Raw genomic sequence first — 21,805 nt, 5'->3', positions numbered from 1 at the left:
CTAAACTGTTTTCTTAATGCCGATATTCATATTTTCTTAGCTCTTTCAACTATTTTGTAGTCAAATTAGCTCTATCCAACTTACGGTCGACAGTAATTTAAGGAGACCCTTGGCAGCCCCTTTATAAATATATCCTAGACAGAGGTTGACAGTACTTCTTCCCTACCAGGACAATGAAAACGAAATATCCAAAAAAGGACTTCATTTTGGTACAATTTATTTTCACATTATCATTAACATATTTAATACATTTATTTTAACCAGATAATGACCACATTTCCAAATAGTATTTATTTTGGGTAGAGAAGCGTCAACACTAAATTGATCATAAAGGCTTTTTAAAAATGCATTTTATTTCCCTTTGAGGGGTTTCCCATCTCCCCCATCTCATTCAGTTTCTTCACTTAAATCGTGACCCCTCCAGGTTCATGCACCGTTCCACCCCTGCTGGCTGGCTTTGGTACTCCAGACTTTTATACTACATTGCTTCCGCGTCTGCGACCTGTGGGTGTCATTTGTTTTGGTTTAGACACTCCCGTTATTCTTATATTTCGAGTTTGTCACTTGTCATCCTGGCTATCACCACCTGTGTCCAGGGGCCTCGACTGTTGTGAGGAAGGGTATCACCTCTGGGTCATTCAAAGAAGTGCAGTACTCGCAATCGAGAGGTACAGGTCACCGCCCTGCTGTCTTTGTTCATGTATTCCACTACAATTCACCCAACTGCCAAGAAATCATCTCTGCCGTTAAGGGTGTGTCTAGAGAGCCTTTCCATCACCAGGTTATCCCATATTTGTTTGTATCACAGGCGCATTGAGGGCGGGCTCTTTATTTACACAGGTGCTATCACCATTTTCGCCACCCCCAAGCTGAAAGACCACAGACCATGCTCTCCAGATATCACCTTTGTGTAGAGTGATGCTTCTATCATCAAGTAGCACGGAGGCTGTCTCCAACTTGGAACATTTACAAACTGGGACAATGAGGAGTGAGGAGTCTGCATCTGGCTGTCATCAGCTCAACGGAAGGAATAATCAGGGACAGACAAAAGGCCAGGTCTGATCTCAAAACGTCAGCATCTTACACAACATGCCACTCATGCGTACATCCACCAAATGCCAGTGCTAAAAAAAGACGAATCAGCAGTTCCTTGCTAATAAAAAAAGACAACTGAAATTCTCAAGATAGCCCTGCCTCCACCCTTCACATTTCAATGTTTGGAACTGCTCTTTCCAGCCACAGGAATGCAGGCAATACAAATACTATTTGTGAAAACAGCCCTAAAACTCCATTGTACAATGTCAGGCCAGTAGCATCCATAATGGATTTCACGTGCTTTTCTACTCCGGGTACTTATTCGTTTTCATTAATACATTGCATCCACCACCGTGTTGTGATCTATACCTAGGACAGGTCCACCTCAGCCCACAATAAGGGCACATCTGGTGCTTGCCTCCAGGTCACAGGACAGGTCAAGGTCCTCACAGTCAAGGACAGGCCTAGAACTCTGTACACATGCTTAGAATAGTGTGTAGCTAGGGCGAAAATAAAAGAAAGGATACCAGATATAAATGTGGGAAGGCACTCAGGGCCAGTAACACAGCCTTATACCATGCAGGGGATATTCCTGTCCCAACACCTTTATAGAAGCAAACATCTCTTTCCAAATATCTCCAATCTCGAGCGTTCCCACAAAATATGGAGGGGGCTTCTCGGTGGTGTTGCATTCTCTCCAGCATCTGTCTAAGCCTTTTCAAATACCCTACTTATCCCATATGGTGCGAGAACAACATTACCTTAATCGATAACTACCTGTGCAGCATCAATTTGTTAATCCTCATAATAGCTCTCCATAATTAAGCCTCTGTTTTGTCCGGTATATCTCTGGTCTTCTCCCACTTCTCTCCGTATCCCTGTTTTTTGCTCTTCAGATCTCACCATTAATAATTCATATATCCCAGAAACCGCTCCTTTAGACCCTTCCAATTCCTTAGTCAGGCTCTCAAAATCAGTTCACTGTGGGATGGACTTGTGTCGGCAGGTCCGTCTTCAGCTCTGTGCACCTCGAATCCACATCTGGTTCAACACTGGCTCCAGTGGCAAATTCGGTCCTGGTGCCAACCCCTACAGCCGTTCCCTTTGCATGGACACTGCCACCGACATCAGGGGAGGATTTGCAGCCAATTGTACTATCAGAATCCACCACAACCTCGACTAGGCCATGCCAGGCTCTGACCGGCATGCAGCAAACAGGCAATTCTGACACTCTGACCTTACCACGTGGTAGGGCCAAAACCCTGAACAATGACAATTACTATGGAGGGGACCCCTATATCGCACAATATGATAAAAAACTGGTATGGGGAAACTCCAAGATGCCAGTGGTCTGGATAGGTCTCCAGATCCCACTCCCAAGCGCGGCTACTGAATAAACTGCCTCATTTGCCATCACTATGCAGAAGGCTTAGACCCAGAGCTCCCTACTATGGGGTGAAGAATAATGTTTTGTCTCAGGTACTTGAGCCTGGTCAGGCCCCTATAGAGCCTCTAATGTCATTTAAGGAGGCACTCACGGATACCCTTTTGGGCACTTGGGTGAAACCATGTTTGGGTCCATCAGGTAATACGCAGAACACTCAGCCATCGTACAGCATTGGGTGAACCACCCATTCTTTTACAACATCTGACGCCAGAGAGTTTGGTAGTACAGTTGCCCACCAGTAAAGTCAATCCCAACGCCTTGACTTCCACTCCACCTGATTGCGAGTCAAAACGAATAGAAACACTGAGAAAGCAGATTTTCATTTTCTGCCACCGCCGAGAACACCCAATGTCAATACTTTTGTGTTAGGGTTTTCAAGATAGCTCCTTCTCAGACGAGCTTTCCATCAACAGTGCAGCTCAGGACTCCTGCATGTCTTCCTGCCGCTGCCTCTTCTGCCCAGAGTTTTGAAGAAGACCAGGAACAACAGGGCCAAAGTCATCCTATTGGCACTGAACTGGGCCAGGAGTGTGTGTTACCTGGACTTCCAGGGCATGAGCATCTGTCCTCAAATCAAACTGCCAGTAGGGGAGGATCTTCAGTTGCAGCATCAGGGCAGGGTACTGCACCTGGGACTGAACAATCTGCATCACCATGCTTGGAAATTGAGCAGCAGAAGTTAACCTCCTTTGACTTTCCCCCTGAGGTCATTTATGTCATGTTGGTGGGGAGGCCTCCCTACACAAAAATCACTTTAGGTCAGTTGCTTGAACAAATCTGTGGCTTGGTGCAACACCAGACACACTAACCCACTACAAGCCAACATGTCTTGTTGTTTGTTTCAGATCTGGCCTAGCAAGTGCTTGCTTTGAGAGCTGTTAATATTTATGTGTCAGCTCTTTCATCTTTTTTTGTAGCGGCCTGATCAACCTTTATATTTAAATGGATGTGATAATATTTTTTAAAATATTTGCAACATTTATTTCTCCCAAACCCCTTTGTGATGCCACAGTGGAACAAAAGCCTAGTTGTCGCTTTTTTGGTATGTACCCCATTTGAGTTGCTAAACAGGTGTTCATTAAGCCGTCTGATGATGAAGACAGTCTTTCTAATTACCATAACATCGGCTAGGTGTGTGAGTGAGCTACAGGCTCTTTCTCTCAACCCACCTTATACAACATTCTTCCCATGTAAGTTAATGTTGAGCTCCCAGAAGCTGTCTCCCCATTTCATGTGGGGCAGACTATCACCCTTTCGGCATTCTTTGCTCTACCTCATTCCTCTAATGTGGAAGACATACTCCAATGTCTGGACCTTAAAGGAAGCTTTTATATAGATAGCACCAACGAACATCGGGTAAATTATCACATCTTTGTAGGGTTCTCCAGAGCACAGAAGGGTAGATCAGTGCAAAAACAGACCACCTCCAAATGAAGTGTTCTCTACATCAAATTCTGCAATGCACTAATAAAGAAGCAAACTCCAGAAGGCTTATAAGCTCATTCCACCACAGCTAAGGTTGCTACCAATGCTCTAGAACATGAAGTACCTGTCCTGGGCATTTGTCAGGCGCTACATAGGTGTCTGAAATTATGTTCATGGAGTGATACCCAACTCAACAGTCAGGTCTGTTAAGAAGGGCATTTGTCCACTTGGACCTGTAAGAGTTTTTGTTTATGATCCAGTTCACAGAAAAACCACTTAAGGAGGCACTGCTGTGGTGTCTATTCACAGGATAAGGAATCTGCTGGTAGAAGTTTGCATGAGAAGAACAAGTTACTAAACTTTGGTAACAATTTTGCTTGTGGATATCTAAACCACAGACTCCTCACTGATCCACCTACCTTCTCGTTCTCTAAACGGAACCCTTTTCCATCCAAAAAGGTCACAATTTAGAGTTCAACATGTGGGTCATGCCAATGTGCTGATGGGCTCTGCATCTGAGGGCACTATCAGCCTACAAAAGCAACTCAAGTCACATTCACATGCATCTCCACTTGTCATTTCCAGAGTGGAACAATGTTGGCATGGAGCCGCATAACGCCACATACTGGTGCCCAAGAGTACTACTCTAAAGCTACTAGATCCAGAGTAATGACTTGGGAAATATCTAAAGGGTGAGGAATCGGTGGTTAGAGAGAGGGCATCCACCAGAAAGAATGCTATGGAAGGAAAGCATCTTGTCAATCATCCCTTCCAAAAATTCCCAGTGTCTAAAATTGGTCTCTCTTTATATTAGCCATTACAGTGAGGCAGGAATTCCTTCTTATAGTATCTTCCCTATCTGCCTTCGATGAACCCCGACTGATCCTCATTAATTACTTCAGGAAGAACCTCTGAGAGCCTGCCAGCTAATATTTTCATGTATGACGTATTATCAATATTCAACAAGGCTACCATGCTTGGGTATAACTGTTAAAGTCTGCATCACACATTGGAGCTGGGACTCTTCCCTTTATCCATAATAGACTAGAACAACTGCATGAGCGTAGGGGTCAGACAAACAGATAACGATTTGGAAAAAATCCCCCATGTAGCCATCCAGGCCTGAAGAGACTTTATGTCCCTTCTGATTTTCTTCACTTCATATTGGCCATTAAAGCTACCCTCTGCTCTTCTGATATGCAGGGGAATTTTAGGATGCTGTGGTAGAGACTCTGCCATCTTTGAATATAAAGCTGTACAGACGTCTTTAAATACATCATCCAACACTCCTTACTAGACAAGAACTAGTGGAGGACTAGGGACTAGATAATCCAGACCACTATAGATTATCCCACCTCCTACACTGGTATAACTTACCACTCAGTGCCACTCGGGTAATCCATGATAGCATCCCTATTTATAAATCAAAAAGTCCAAAAAAGCATCACATGGTTGCAGAAAACTCTTAGATCTCCACATTAAACCCAAAACAAATATGTCCAAGCATGGAAAATAGACCTAGGTCAAGAGATCCCAGAGACCACCTAGGGGAAAATATAGCAGAGAGCCACAATATCTTTCATCAGCGTTTAATATAAAGAAAATGCTTATAAGCTCTTAATGCAATGATATCTACTGCCTATATGTCCACACGCAATGACCAGAAGCTCAGCATTATCTTGGAAAAACTGTAGGACAAGGGACACTTTTTTCACATGTGGAGGACATGCCCACAAATACAGCTACACTGGAAAGAAATACTTTTACACATAAAAAGTATCGTGGGCACACTCCTGTTGGAGCTGCTAATAGTCCTCATCGGCGCTCCCAAAGAAGATAGCATATTCCAACTCTCCACACCCACAGGCAAACTGATATCACATTTGTTAGTAGCTGCAGGAATGACAATTGCCACGGTATGGAAGCAACCAATTGCTCCCCATCACACTACTGCTGGTGGGGCAAAGTCTGGAATGTTTATGCAATGAAGAAGCTTTCTGCTATAATATACAATATGTCTTACAAATGTGACGCAACGTTGCAAGCCTTTAAAACGAACATGTACCGCAACCGCTCAGGGGCTATCCAGCAGGCCCTGGTCCATGAACTGTACAAACAGTGGGTCTTGATACCATGTCGCCTTCCCCAGCATCTACGTCGGTCACTGGCTGACTGGACTCTCCTTTCCGGGGGTAAAAGCAGGGATCCAGACATTGTCTAGAATGGCTCTGATGAAAGAGGGAATCTGAAAACGAGTTAAGTTTGAATTCTGTATGTTGATTGGGAATCCCAACGATGTCAGGAGGTCCACCAAAATATGGAGATGAGGGACGACTGCCTGTGGTGAGCCCGCCTTCAACAGCCAGCCATCAAGGTAGGGAAAAGACTGTAACCCCTGACCTCCGAAGATGTGCTGCAACCAACACCATCACTTTTGTGAACACCCAAGGGATGTTGGTGAGACCAAAGGGAAGCACAGCAAACTGAAAATGCTCTTGTCCCACCACAAACCACAGTTAGCGCTGGTAGGGCGGCAGGATGGGAATAAGAAAATACACATCCTCCAGGTCTATCATCATCATCCTGTTGCCATGGTCGAGGGCAGACATGACCTGGGCTAGGGTGAACATCCTGAATTTTCTGTTTTGGATTAAGGCGGCAAGAGTGAGCAGGTCTAAGATAGGGCATCAGACAATAGCGTGAGATTTTACTCGCAACTGATCGTGTTGCTGGAGAGGGATGTCAGTGTCTAGGAAACCTCAAGGGACTGTTTTGCTGCTCCAAGTCCCCATGCTCCTTGGGGTTACGTAGCATTTTGCTTTATACAGATCCCTTTTCTTTTGGGACCATTAAAGGTTCTAAGTATTGCCACCTTATGCCCTACAGAGCCCTGCGGACCGTACATTTCCTAGGACTGCAAACAGACTCATTTACAAACTTAGCGTTCCTACTAGGAACTCATGCAGATTGTCTTTTGTTAGCTACTGTCCCATTAGAACTCTAACTTGGGCTATTAGTACACTGTGAGAAAACAGGGCTGATTGCAGAGGCCCCATAACTTTTTGCCCCCATTTTCCTCTTTTTGCTGGTGTTTTCCTGACTCTGATGGTGCCCTGGGTACTGCTAACCAGTCCCAGGGCCTGTGCTCTGTGTAAAATGGATATGCAAATTAGGCTAATTATAATTGGCTAAGTTAACCTACCTATAAGTCCCTAGTATATGGTAGGGCATGTAGGTTTAGGGACCACAGCATAGGTGGTGCACACCTAGGTGCACTGCTGAGGTGCCCAGTGTCATTTTAAAGGCAGGCCTGCCTTGCTGGCTGCTTTTAAATTAAAGTTATATGCAAATTCGACTTTGGAATTAAAAGTACTTCCAAAGTCTTAAACTACCTTAATTTTACATATAAGTCACCCCTAAGGTGTGCCCTATGTGCCCCTAGGGCTGGGTGCCATGTAACTATAAGCAGGGACTTTATAAAAATAGATTTATAAACCCTGGTGAGGTAAAAACAGCCAAATTCGTTTTTCCCTCATTGAAGTAAATGGCCTTCATAGGCTAGAATGGGGAGAATTTATTTTAAATTTTAAAGTCTCCTTAAATGTTGCATACCAAGAATTTGGTATCAAATTCATTGTTGTAATAAATCCCACAACTTCCAGTTGTTGGATTTAATATAACTTGTTCAGGTAAAGAGTTATAGACTTTACCTAAAAAGTTGCCAATTTCAGCTCTGCATTGTTTTTGCTGCTGTGCTCTGATTGGCCAGCCTGCAGCAGCTTCTGCCAGGCTGCCTTGATGAGGTGTGAAGTGGCCAGGCTTCACACAAAGGAATGTGCTTGGGGGAGAGAATCTCCCCTCAGCAGATGGTGAGGCAGGAAGGGGGAGGGCTGCCAAACTGGTCTTTAAAGGCAGAGAAGGACATTTGAAGCACCCAGCAACACCCCCACATCCTGCAACCCCAGACAATTAGGTGCCCCCTTGATTAGATTAGGAGAGGGCAGGAGAGGGGTGTGTTTATGATTTTTAGCCACACCAGTGGGTGGGCTCAGCCAGATGTAACCTCCAAAAATCAGATTCATCCATGTTGGATTTTTAGAGACTGTTGCCTTCTGGGATGGATTTTTGCCACACTTCCCAGGAAGTGGTCATCACAGGGGGACGACCCTGTCCCCGATTGGAGAACCAGGGCCCCCCTGCTTTTCACCCAGGAGCAAGGATAAAACTGGCAGACCTGCACCCACACCTCAGATCCCCTCCAGAATTCAACAAGAAAGGAACTAAAGAAGAAGAAGGACTGCCCTGCTGGACCCCTGGCCTGCACCTGGAACCTGCACTCAGAAGGACTGCACCAGCTGCACACTTGGGCTTCATCACAAGAAGGACTTTGCCTGGCTTCAACTGGTTCAAGGAGGGACTCCCTGTTTGCTACAGGTGAAAAATTGCTAAACCAGAGTCCCCTGCACCAACTCCTGAAGAAAGCGACCAGCTGACCACTGTCCAGTGGCCAAAAAGGAGTTTGTGCCAGGTGCATTCTGGGAGTTGAAGTCCGCACCCCCCCAAGGACCATCACAGAACTTCTGGACCCTTGGGGTGAGCTGTGGACCCCAAAAGAACCTTAAAAGAACATCTGGGTGAAGCCCCAGAAGTTTGGAAAAGATTTGAGAATTTTTGGAAAAAAGCTCCAGAGAGGGACCGACCCGCCGCGGAAATTCTAGCCGGCTTGCCTCAACCGCGACCCGGCCTGACTACGTGGTTCGTCCCGGTAAAGAAAAACATCAATAAAAGAGACTAAGTCCGAACGTAAAAAGTTGACCGGGACCTCCCAGCCATCGTATCCGAGAAGGGCTCCATGGACGTCGGATCAAGATCCAGGTTTACCCCGGTCGAAGGATTTTCATCTTGAAAAAACGACTAAGTCCGAAGGTAAAAGTCTCCACCGAGGAAACCCACATCGCGTATCCGGACAAGGGCTCCAGGAGGTCGGATTCAACTGGCAGGTTCGTCCCGGTGAAGAAAAACTTCAAAATAAAGACTAAGTCAGAAGGTAACTTTTTAACCGAGGCCTCCCGCGACCTGTAGCCGAGCAGGGCTCCATCGCGGTCGGCCTGAAAGTTTGACTTTGCCCCGGTCGAGGTGCAACCAGATGACCCGATTGCCGCTTTTTGTTTCTAAGCGCTAGAAAAGTAATAACTCTTTAAAAATTCATATCTCCGGTTCCCCTGAACCGATTTTTATCGTTTTTGTGTCATTTTAAAGATAAAAATATAAACTATTTTTATAAATTGGTTTTGGATTTTTAAACTGTTTCCTGTGTTTTATTTAATTACTGTTTTGTGATATTTGAATGCTTTACACTTTGTCTCCTAAGTTAAGCCTTGACGCTTGTTGCCAAGCTACCAAGGGTTGAGCTGGGATTCATTTACTGAGACCGAACTGTACCTATGTGGAGGTTAGTGGTTTGTTGCTAGGTGTAGGTACCTACCTGCCCTACCAATAACCCATTTTCCAACATACACACTCACCTTGAAAAATGCTCCTGGCTTGCTTAGCTATAGGGGGCGAAACACGTGTTGGCTGTATGTCCAAAAGTCATGAAGCATAATTTGGGGAATTCTAAAAGAATTCAGGAGATTGCATCTTAAATAAAGAATTGAACTTCTTTTCTTAACAAACCTGGGAACTCGTATCAATTACTGGATTAACCAATGACTAAAACATGTTTTATTCTCAGCTTTGACCTGTAATACTGGAACTAAAATAAGACAAAGGCCTCAGTCTTTCTTTGGAGCCAGGAAGAAGCTGGAGTAACAACTACAACTCACTTTTGATGCTGGCACCTTCTTGTTAGTCGCATTGACCAAATGGACTTTCTCTTCTTGCTAGAAGATGGACAAATGGAACTTTGTCAGTGGTGCCAGGGATGGTGAAAGGAGCCGTGGAGATGCCAGGAAGAGCAGACTGTAACCCCATGGAGAGACTGCAGGATCCACATGTCCAATGTTAGGGCTTGCCAACTCAGTAAAAATGGTTGCATCCTGTCTCCAACTGGATGGCTGGTGGGGCCGCAAGTCGGGGGAAGACACGTTAGTTTAACTGGCATGCTGTCCCTTTGTGCTTGATCAAGGGGTGTCATGTCCTCGGCCATGAAAAGGCTGGGGGATCCTGATGAGGCTAAAGCAGCTATCTGCATGGGGTACTCCTGCCAGAGCTGTGGAAAGACAGAAGGGCTGCTGTGGGCAGCATGGTGGAGCAGCAAAGCCTAAGAAGTGAACTTTAGCCCTGTTGTCTTTGAAACACTCTAGGGCGGAGTCCGATTTATCTCCAAAAAGGCAAGTCCCATCAAAGGCCTTGTCCGTTAGGGACAACTAAACTTCGCTAGAGACACCCGTCCATCTCATCCAGGTATGCTGACTGATAGCAATGCTGGTGCTTGTAGCCCAACCTATGGAATCTGTAGCATCCAAGACACAGTGGATGGTAAACCTAGCAGTGTCAAGGCCATCTTGTATGGCTTGGGTCAGGACAGGACGAGGTTCCTAATGAACACCAGGGAGTACTTCAACTCGAGTCCTAGAGAGGGTGACAATGACTACCCAAAAGGAAACTGGCAATTACCGACCAAAGAGCCAAACTTGTGGAAGAAAATACAGTTTTCCCAAAGGCTCCACTCTCTTAGAATCTTTATCCAGAGGAGTAGATGGGCGGTATTGGGGTTTCTCCTGCTTGTGGAAGTTTGCGCCACTAAGTTCTCCTGGGAGGGGTATTGAGTTCTAAAAGCGAGTTCACCATGGGCAGGCCAATGTCATTATGCAATCTGGTGATTCACCAGGGAACAGACAAAGATTTAGCCCAGGGCTCCACGAGAACTCTAAGTGAGGGCCTCATTAAACGGCAAAGGTGGCTCAATATTAGTCTGCCAGGTTGGAGAACTTCAGTCAGAACCTTAGTTTTGACATCCAAAATTGGAAGCTGTAGGTCAAGAACCTCAGCCACTCTCCACATACCACAGTGAAGGAGATGCTTTCCTCAGTGGCAGAGCCCGGAGGTGACACTAGGTTGGAACCATGAAAGGCATCAAGGGCACCTGCATCATATAGGTTCTTATACTAATTTTCGTCATGATAAGGTTGGCCAAACTAGTCATCTGTGTCATGGTCATTATCAGAGTCTGTTCCAAATAAACAATGTAGTGTATTAGGCCTATCCTGTGGCATTGGGATGTTAAGCAGGACAGGCGGAACAGGCAAAGGCTATAATTTAGGTGGCGTCAAGCACAATCTCAGACAAGGATGGTGTGGTGACGACTCTGAGAGCACAATGAGTTGTACTTTGTCCTTCAGCACCAAAGGAATTGGTATCATTGTCACTGTTTGGAGGGCTGACATGGAACGAGGAGCTGGAAGCAGAGTCGGCAAAAGGTGCTGGAAGAGGTTCAGTGATGGGCCCTGAGAGCCCAAATGGCATCAGGGGTGAATCCGCTGGCAGAATCCCAGTTGGTGGGCCTCTCGCAAACCTGGGGCGGATAAGCACCTAGAGAGAGATGGAAAAGATCCAAAGAGTTGCAACATGAGCTCTCAGAAAACTTGGGACTGCCTTGGTGTTGCAGTTGGCCCCAAAAACTTTGGCTGTACCAGGATAAGTTGTGGGATTGGCTCAGTCTTGGCCAACTTCAGGAGCGGGACGGAGATACAGGATGATACCCTTGTGCCTTTCAAGGTGTACATGCGTCGCAGGATGTGGCTTAGCCCCACGTGGATTTCTTATGTTCTTTCTTTGACTTATCTGAGGATTTGGAGTGCAACGATGATCGATCTCAGGACCGGCTTTTAGACTTGAAATGGGACAGAGACCAACATTTGAACTTGGGCTGGTCCTGACATGGGGTCTTTTGATGCATTGCGACACAGAACTTTGACTTGCTGTCCTGAATGGCGTTTGGAACCACTGAAGTAGAGTCACCTCAGGCCTTAGAGTTATGAGCTGCAGTCAGGTAATACAGGTAATGTCATCTTGGTGAATGTCCGTTACACACCGGATTTCTATTATTATTTTTTGTTTAGATAAAAGAGTCTTGAAAGGGGTTTTGTAGCTCTGGATCCACATATGGTAGGGTGGAAAGAAGGGAACTGAGTGTGTGGGCATGGTACCTATAGTCCAGTCGCAGAATGGCGTCAGTGTGGAGACAGTACCAACTGGTGGAGGGCACAGCTACTGCCCAAAAGCTTCCAGATCCAGTCTGATGCCAGGGCAAGTTTTCAAAAGGTGAGGAATCGGAGGTTAGAATTCAGAATGCTTGTATTTGGTTTGATGACAACTGCAGAACATCGAGGGCAATATTGCTGGAATACTGAAGCAGGTGCATTAAGAAGCATCTTCTTACTTTGCAAAAATAAACTGAGATAAGATGTATGTTGTCCCATCTGTTTGAATTATTAGCAATCACCTCTGTGGTTGTGCTTTCAGCTGCTCAGGGGCTGCAAAGAAGCTCAATATGCCACTTCAGAATGGAAGAATTGCTGACACCTAGCACATGTGCCCTATACTTCTATCTCTAGTCAATAAAAATACATTAGGACATACAAATGACCTGGCTGTCTCTGCCAACAAACAGATAATGGTCTGAAGCTGCCACACGTCAGCCTTTATCCGGTTTGTTTTTTGATAAAACTGTAAAATAAAACATCGATCCACCTTGAAAAAGAATGATGACATTTTGTAAATTTTTATTAATGACATCATTAAAAGGAGAAGTTGGAACAGCTAAGGTATCAGTCTCTGGAGTTTACTGGGCCATGAATTTCAAGTTATAAATACAAGCCTAAAAATGGAATGATGCTTCCTTAAAAATACGGATGCCCACTGAGATCCCCAGCGCTCAGTAATCTTCCCTTGTATACTGCTGTAACAGGAGCCTGGTATTTGCCATAACATTATTATTGTCCTCTGCCTTCCCATTAACATGGACTTATTTATAAAACATACGACCTTTTTACATTGCTTTATATTATCCAACCATCTTTAATCCCCCCGTCATATTCAATGTGTTCCCAAAAAGACCTGCATCGTTCCTGGTAAGCCAAAGAGTAAATAAAAATACAATACCTATAGCATCTTCAGGAGGAAGGTCCACACTGTCTGTGTACAAATACTCCAGGAATGCACGATACACTGGATAAGAAAACTGATCGATTTCTATCACCTCCTTCATGTCCTCATTCCAGTACGACTGGAACATTGTTCGAAAATGTTCACACCTGAATTACAAAAATGCAGAAAAAAATGGTTGTTTGAAAATAGAGAAATAAACATCGCTGTTGCAATTTAGATTGACTGTTTAAAATGAAAAAAAATACCCGCCTGCAATGATGTATTATGAAGATGTGTATTTTTTGAACTTCCGATCAGCTGTTCTGGGGGTGGGTGTTGGAAGAGTTTTCAAGAGAGACGCCTAAAACGGATTTATGAGGGTGAATTAGGCAGCGTGCTAAGGATATGGCCTCCTAAATGGTCCCATGTCATGTGTAAGATCTGACACATTTATCCGGTCCAGGCATGTTAGCCAGAAGAGAGTTGCCTCCTGGGAACTGATGTTTCGTTTTTACCAATGTAAGTATGGGTTTAAAATTACCAGCATTTCTGTACATCATAGATAGCATGTACATTAATGTGCAGACACTACACATCTTCCTTTCTCAAGCACAAACATAAAAAAAACTCAGACATATTGTAAAGCCAAACACTTTCGCAAGCCATTCCCAACTCAAAATGCGAAGAGTTAAAGTACAAAGAAAAAATACAATAAAAAACAAACACACATCTAGTAAGATGCTCAGTACTTTAAATATGCTAATTTCTTAAGTTCCTCAGATAATCATGGGCCATGAAGCCAACGAGCGTCATGTTCAGTACTGCCAAAACCCAAGTCCTACGAATCTTGGTGTGATATTGATGGAAACGACTTTCGATATTCCCTTGGAGATCGGAATTGTGGCTCCTTTACACAGTGGAATCCTACTGATATTGCAAATATTGGCTGCTGTCATAGCATTATTGAATAATGTCATCTCTTTTCCCAGAATGGTAAACCTGGACCACAATCTAGTGCAAGCTGGGGCCTAAGCCATAATACAATCAATCATTCGAATGTAATGTGCCTATCACCGTAGAATGACACCTGAGCAATGAAGGTGCACCACAGAGATCCTCGTGAAGAGTTGGACTCATTGTTAATTTGGTTAAAAAACAACAGAAATCTAAGACTCATTGGCAAGCCCATTACCATTGGACGACATGTGGAACGTGAAGGCACACAAAGACTGTTGTAAAGGTGTGCCTAACATTGCTGCGAGATAACCAAATTCGTCATACCAAAGGAACACGCATTGATTGTCCTTAAGTGTAGAATTTTGAAATCAAAGTTGATTATCCTGTTTAGAATGCCTAGTGAACAACACACCCTGCCCGCGAGGAAGCCTCTCATGTTGGAAGTGAGCAGTACAATGGAACAAGGTGTTTAAGTGACAGGCCCACCTGGGCTCTCCAGTGACGTGTGAGCCTCAATAGTGTTCTCTCACCCGCACCTGACAGCTGTTCTGGCCCTGTATTTAAAATTGCACTAGTAGTACTACTCGAAAATGTACGTCCCCATAACCATTCAAGGTCCTAACAACCTCCACAATAACCTACCATTCCCGTTCCCAGGGAGACTCTGGCTCAGGTAGACACACTCAACTCCATACCTTCTTACAACTACTTCCAGTAGCCAAAGGTCATGTAGAGGTGCAAGGTTGGCTTAAAGAAAACCTGTTGCACACTGGAGCCCCAAGAGTAGGTCGCTCCCCCTGCCGCTGCAGCTCCTCCAAGTTCCCGAGTTCCTGTGTTCCTGAGACCCACCTAACTGTAAGTACCCCCCTCCTCCCAGCCCCTCGCCCTGCCCCGCGCCACTCACCTTCTCTCCTGCTCCTGCTTCTTTTCCTCCTCTCTGTCTCTTCCTCCTCGCTCCCCCTCTGCAATCTTCTTCTGTGTTCTTCTGTTCTTCTCTTCTGTTCTTCCCTTCTGTTCTTCTGTGTTCTTCCGGTCTTCTGTGTTCTTCTTCTCTGTTCTTCTCGGTGCTTCTGTGTTCTTCTTCTCGGTGCTTCTGTGTTCTTCTTCTCGGTGCTTCTGTGTTCTTCTTCTCGGTGCTTCTCTGTTCTTCTTCTCGGTGCTTCTGTGTTCTTCTTCTCGGTGCTTCTGTGTTCTTCTTCTCGGTGCTTCTGTGTTCTTCTTCTCGGTGCTTCTGTGTTCTTCTTCTCGGTGCTTCTCTGTTCTTCTTCTCGGTGCTTCTGTGTTCTTCTCGGTGCTTCTCTGTTCTTCTTCTCGGTGCTTCTCTGTTCTTCTTCTCGGTGCTTCTCTGTTCTTCTTCTCGGTGCTTCTCTGTTCTTCTTCTCTGTTCTTCTCTGTTCTTCTCTGTTCTTCTCTGCTCTTCCGATCTTCTGTGCTTCTGTTCTTCTGTTCTTCCGGTCTTCTGTTCTTCCGGTCTTCTGTTCTTCCGGTCTTCTGTTCTTCCGGTCTTCTGTTCTTCCGGTCTTCTGTTCTTCCGGTCTTCTGTTCTTCCGGTCTTCTGTTCTTCCGGTCTTCTGTTCTTCCGGTCTTCTGTTCTTCCGGTCTTCTGTTCTCCTGTCTTCGGCTCTTCTACCTCCTCCGTCTTCTTCCCCCGAGCCTGCCCTCCTGCTCCTTCCTCATCCCCCTCCCTCACTCGCCTCCCCTCTCTCACCCCTAGCTAACCCGTTCGCTATCTACCTCCCTCACTCCTCCTATCTTCCTATCTCTCTAGCTCCCTATCTCACTATCTAACTCCCCCACTCTCCACCTCCTCCTACCTACCTATCTGTCTATCTATCTATTTCCCTATCTATCGACTTCTCTATCTATTTTCTCTATCTATTTCTCTATCTCTCCCCCCCTCCCGCCACCCCCTCTACTACCTTTCTCCCTATCCTCTCACTCTACCTCTCTCCCTCACCCACCTCTACAACCCCCCCTCCCCTATCTTCACAACCCTACTCCTATCTCTCTCCCTAATCTCCAAACCTCCTAACACTCACCCTCCTCCACCCTAAACCCCCTCCCCCAGCTCCTCTCACTCTACCTGTCCCCCCCCCTCCCTCGCGCTTTCCCGCCGCGACCTCCTGCACGCCCCCGCCCCCCAGCTCCCATTCGCCCCCAGCTGACCCCTCTCCCCCCCCCCACCTCTTATGGCGGCCGCTGCGCGACAGTGGTAGCGACCCTTGACCCAAGGGTAGGTCGCTCCCCCTGCCGCTGCAGCTCTTCCAAGTTCCCGAGTTCCTGTGTTCCTGAGACCCACCTAACTGTAAGTACCCCCCTCCTCCCAGCCCCTCGCCCTGCCCCGCGCCACTCACCTTCTCTCCTGCTCCTGCTTCTTTTCCTCCTCTCTGTCTCTTCCTCCTCGCTCCCCCTCTGCAATCTTCTTCTGTGTTCTTCCGGTCTTCTGTGTTCTTCCGGTCTTCTGTGTTCTTCCGGTCTTCTGTGTTCTTCCGGTCTTCTGTGTTCTTCTTCTGTGTTCTTCCGGTCTTCTGTGTTCTTCTTCTGTGTTCTTCCGGTCTTCTGTGTTCTTCTTCTCTGTTCTTCCGGTCTTCTGTGTTCTTCTTCTCTGTTCTTCCGGTCTTCTGTGTTCTTCTTCTCTGTTCTTCCGGGCTTCTGTGTTCTTCTTCTCTGTTCTTCCGGGCTTCTGTGTTCTTCTTCTCTGTTCTTCCGGGCTTCTGTGTTCTTCTTCTCTGTTCTTCCGGGCTTCTGTGTTCTTCTTCTCTGTTCTTCCGGGCTTCTGTGTTCTTCTTCTCTGTTCTTCCGGGCTTCTGTGTTCTTCTTCTCTGTTCTTCCGGGCTTCTGTGTTCTTCTTCTCTGTTCTTCCGGGCTTCTGTGTTCTTCTTCTCTGTTCTTCCGGGCTTCTGTGTTCTTCTTCTCTGTTCTTCCGGGCTTCTGTGTTCTTCTTCTCTGTTCTTCCGGGCTTCTGTGTTCTTCTTCTCTGTTCTTCTTCTCTGTTCTTCTTCTCTGTCCTTCTTCTCTGTCCTTCTTCTCTGTCCTTCTTCTCTGTCCTTCTTCTCTGTCCTTCTTCTCTGTCCTTCTTCTCTGTCCTTCTTCTCTGTCCTCCTTCCCCGTCCTTCCCCGTCCTTCCCCGTCCTTTTCCGCCCTTCCGCCCTTCCGCTCTTCCGTTCTCCTGTCTTCGGCTCTTCTACCTCCTCCGTCTTCTTCCCCCGAGCCTGCCCTCCTGCTCCTTCCTCATCCCCCTCCCTCACTCGCCCCTCCCTCACTCGCCTCCCCCTCTCTCACCCCTAGCTAACCCGTTCGCTATCTACCTCCCTCACTCCTCCTATCTTCCTATCTCTCTAGCTCCCTATCTCACTATCTAACTCCCCCACTCTCCACCTCCTCCTACCTACCTATCTGTCTATCTATCTATCTATTTCCCTATCTATCGACTTCTCTATCTATTTTCTCTATCTATTTCTCTATCTCTCCCCCCTCCCGCCACCCCCTCTACTACCTTTCTCCCTATCCTCTCACTCTACCTCTCTCCCTCACCCACCTCTACAACCCCCCCTCCCCTATCTTCACAACCCTACTCCTATCTCTCTCCCTAATCTCCAAACCTCCTAACACTCACCCTCCTCCACCCTAAACCCCCTCCCCCAGCTCCTCTCACTCTACCTGTCCCCCCCCCTCCCTCGCGCTTTCCCGCCGCGACCTCCTGCACGCCCCCGCCCCCCAGCTCCCATTCGCCCCCAGCTGACCCCTCCCCCCCCCTACCTCTTATGGCGGCCGCTGCGCGACTGCGCAGCGGGCGCGCCAGAGGCAAGCCCGTCTGCGCCCGTCCGCGCCTGGCCCGCGCCCAGCGCCACGACCCCTGGTCCCCAGCTCCCCCAAGCCCCGCTGATCCGCTACGACCCCACCACCCTCCACGCCCTCAACCCAGGGCGCTCCAAAACCTGCTTCCTAGCTCACCCCAAACGCACCCATGGACCCTTCGCCTGCAACTCCTGCAAACGCATCTTCCACCACGCAACTACCACGACCACAAGCCCACGCGCCATCAACCACCTCAAGTGCATCCTGATCAACGCTCGTTCCGTCCACAAGCACGCCGTTGAACTTTGGGACCTCCTGGACTCCACAGCCCCGGACGTCGCCTTCATCACGGAGACATGGATGAACGCCTCCTCTGCTCCAGACATCGCTACCGCCATCCCCGAAGGCTACAAGATCTCCAGAAAAGACCGCACCAAAAAAGTAGGAGGAGGTGTCGCCATCATCTTCAAAGACTCCATCAGCGTCACCACCTCCACCGAAGACCCCCCCCTCGCCGCTGAACACCTGCATTTTCAGATTCGCACCGACCCAAGGACCACCCTCAGAGGATCCCTCGTCTACCGTCCTCCCGGACCTCGCGCCTCTTTCAGCGACGCCATCGCCGACTTCATCTCCCCGCACGCCCTCGCCTCACCGGACTACATCCTCCTAGGCGACCTCAACTTCCATCTGGAACAAAACAACGACCCCAACACCACCACCCTGCTCGACAACCTCGCCAACCTCGGCCTCAAACAACTGGTGAACACCGCCACCCACATCGCCGGACACACGCTCGACCCTATCTTCTCCGCCAGCAAACACGTCTTCTTCAGCCACACCTCTGCCCTACACTGGACCGACCACAGCTGCGTCCACTTCACATTCCGACGCGAGACCTCCCACCTCCGCACTCAACCCATCCCTCATCGACAGTGGAACAAGATCCCTGAAGAGCAACTCTTCTCCGCTCTCGCCGCCAACCAACCCACCCTCACCACCGACCCCAACGACGCAGCTCTCAACCTCACAAACTGGATCTCCAACTGCGCTGACAACCTTGCTCCCCTCAAACGCACGCATCGACAGACCAACACCAAAAAACCTCTCTGGTTCTCTGACACCCTCAAAGAATCAAAGAAAACTTGTCGTGCCCTTGAGAAGGCCTGGCGCAAGGACCACACCGCTGACAACATGACCGCCCTCAAGAACGCTACACGCGAACACCACCACCTGATCCGCACTGCCAAAAGGAACTTTTTCACCGACAGACTAGACAAAAACAGCCACAACAGCAGAGAACTCTTCAGCATCGTCAAAGAGTTCTCCAACCCCAGCGCCAGCGCCAACGCCGTCACGCCCTCACAGGATTTGTGCGAATCCCTCGCCACTTTCTTCCATCGCAAGATCAGCGACCTCCACGACAGCGTCGGACACCAGACCCAACCATACACCACTGAACCCGCTTCCCCGGACATCACCCTCAACAACTGGACCCACATCAACACGGAAGAAACCAAATCCATCATGAACTCTATCCACTCCGGCGCCCCTTCGGACCCCTGCCCGCACTTCATCTTTAACAAAGCCGACGACATCATCGCCCCGCACCTCCAGACCGTCATCAACTCTTCTTTTTCTTCTGCTACCTTCCCCGAATGCTGGAAGCACGCTGAAGTCAACGCCCTACTAAAGAAACCTACGGCTGACCCAAGCGACCTGAAAAACTTCCGCCCCATCTCTCTTCTACCTTTCCCAGCCAAGGTAATAGAAAAGACCGTCAACAAACAGCTGACCACCTTCCTGGAAGACAACAACCTGCTCGACCCTTCACAAACCGGATTCCGAACCAACCACAGCACGGAAACCGCCCTCATCTCAGTCACAGACGACATCAGAACCCTGATGGACAACGGTGAAACAGTCGCCCTCATTCTCCTCGACCTCTCGGCTGCCTTTGACACCGTCTGTCACCGCACCCTAATCACCTGCCTACGCTCCACCGGGATCCAAGGCCAGGCCCTGGACTGGATCGCCTCCTTCCTCGCTAACCGCTCCCAAAGAGTTTACCTCCCTCCGTTTCGCTCAGAACCCACCAAGATCATCTGCGGCGTACCTCAAGGCTCATCGCTCAGCCCGACACTCTTCAATGTCTACATGAGCCCCCTCGCCGACATCGTACGCAAGCACGACATCATCATCACCTCCTACGCCGACGACACCCAACTTGTACTCTCCCTCACCAAGGACCCCGCCAGCGCCAAGACCAACCTACAAGAGGGTATGAAGGACGTCGCAGATTGGATGAGGCTCAGCCGCCTAAAGCTGAACTCTGAAAAAACGGAAGTCCTCATCCTCGGCAACACCCCGTCCGCCTGGGACGACTCCTGGTGGCCCACGGCCCTCGGCACCGCACCGACCCCCGCAGACCACGCCCGCAACCTCGGCTTCATCTTGGACCCTCTTCTCACCATGACCAAGCAAGTCAACGCCGTGTCCTCCGCCTGCTTCCTCACTCTCCGCATGCTCCGCAAGATCTTCCGCTGGATCCCCGCCGACACCAGAAAAACCGTGACCCACGCCCTTGTCACGAGTCGCCTGGACTACGGCAACACCCTCTACGCCGGGACCACCGCCAAACTCCAAAACCGCCTGCAACGCATCCAAAACGCCTCGGCCCGCCTCATCCTCGACGTACCCCGCAACAGCCACATCTCCGCACACCTGAGACACCTGCATTGGCTCCCAGTCAGCAAAAGGATCACCTTCCGTCTTCTCACCCACGCACACAAAGCCCTCCACAACAAGGGACCGGAATACCTCAACAGACGCCTCAGCTTCTACGTCCCCACCCGCCCCCTCCGCTCCGCTGGCCTCGCACTTGCTGCCGTCCCTCGCACCCGCCGCTCCACGGCGGGTGGGAGATCTTTCTCCTTCCTGGCGGCCAAGACCTGGAACTCCCTCCCCACCAGCCTCAGGACCACCCAGGACCACTCCGCTTTCCGGAGACTCCTAAAGACTTGGCTGTTCGAGCAGCGATAACCCCCCCTTTCCCCCCTAGCGCCTTGAGACCCGCACGGGTGAGTAGCGCGCTTTATAAATGTTAATGATTTGATTTGATTTGTGAAGCAGAATCTATTTAATGCACCTCAGCTACCGCTCCCTAAAGGGCAAATGCCACATATAGAATCCTCACAACAGTGGTGGACTCCTGAGAGCAATTTAAAAGTCCTTGCGGTACACGTACAAGCAAGTAGTAGAATGGTTAGACAACATATATGTAAACACAATGCAACACAAATGCAGAGATGAAAAGATTAACATGCTGACCATACTGAAGTGTTTGCGTCATGCTCAAAGGAGCAGTCCATTTGGCCACATGTATAAATGCTGTTGTGTAAATGCCTTGAAGCAACAATTCTATTTCAGGACCGGAGGCTCCGATTATGCTATCTCCTCCTTTACTGTTCCAAACACAGCAGCCAATTAAAGTAAAGAAAACAACAAACTACATTTCCCATGATGCTCATGACATAGATCACATGCTCCAATCATCACTCGTGCCCTTTGTCCATAAAAGGCTTGACCCCCAATGTCACTTCCTCTTTCTTTGCTGCTCCGCAGCAGATAAGTGACATTTTGTTCTTTCCTTTATATATGGATATGTGATTGTGACTGTTGTTGTATTTAGAGCTTATTTCAGCGCCGCGATTTTGTGCGCTTGTTTCTTTTTTCAGCGCGTTACGCGTCTTCTTCCCAGCTTCGTGCTGAATTCAATTAAGCCCCTGTGGAGCGGGAGCCTCTCTACACGTCCCGTGTAGTCCTATTTCTATTTTCATTGCTCACGCTTCGCGCGCTCGCTTCGAGCCGACAGCAAGCCCCAGCTATTGCCCCTATAACCTTTTTGGCTCCCTGACGCCCAGTTCATAGAGAACTTGGGTTGTAACAATATTAAAGGCTCTGCCTAGAGTGCTTGTGACAGGTTTGCTCCCTCCACATACTATTTGGGCTTATATTACCTGTCAGGGGTTTTGCACTCCCCGTATTGCTGGA

At 48.1% G+C, this 21,805-nt stretch overlaps 1 protein-coding gene across 3 annotated transcripts in view; it reads right to left on the bottom strand.

Moving 5' to 3' along the window:
• RCBTB1 (RCC1 and BTB domain containing protein 1) overlaps positions 1 to 21,805 on the bottom strand; it is a 330,491-nt gene that overhangs the window by 101,937 nt on the left and 206,749 nt on the right. For all 3 annotated transcript variants that reach the window (XM_069205364.1, XM_069205366.1, XM_069205365.1), the window contains exon 10: positions 13,013 to 13,164. In XM_069205364.1, coding sequence (XP_069061465.1) covers positions 13,013 to 13,164 — 152 coding nt within the window. The remainder of the gene's footprint in view (positions 1 to 13,012; positions 13,165 to 21,805) is intronic.

Source organism: Pleurodeles waltl, chromosome 8 (assembly GCF_031143425.1).
Source record: "Pleurodeles waltl isolate 20211129_DDA chromosome 8, aPleWal1.hap1.20221129, whole genome shotgun sequence".
NCBI classification, from domain to species: Eukaryota; Metazoa; Chordata; class Amphibia; order Caudata; family Salamandridae; genus Pleurodeles; species Pleurodeles waltl.
Note: the sequence above shows the minus strand (reverse complement) of the source record. Positions and strands in the feature narration are given on the sequence as shown.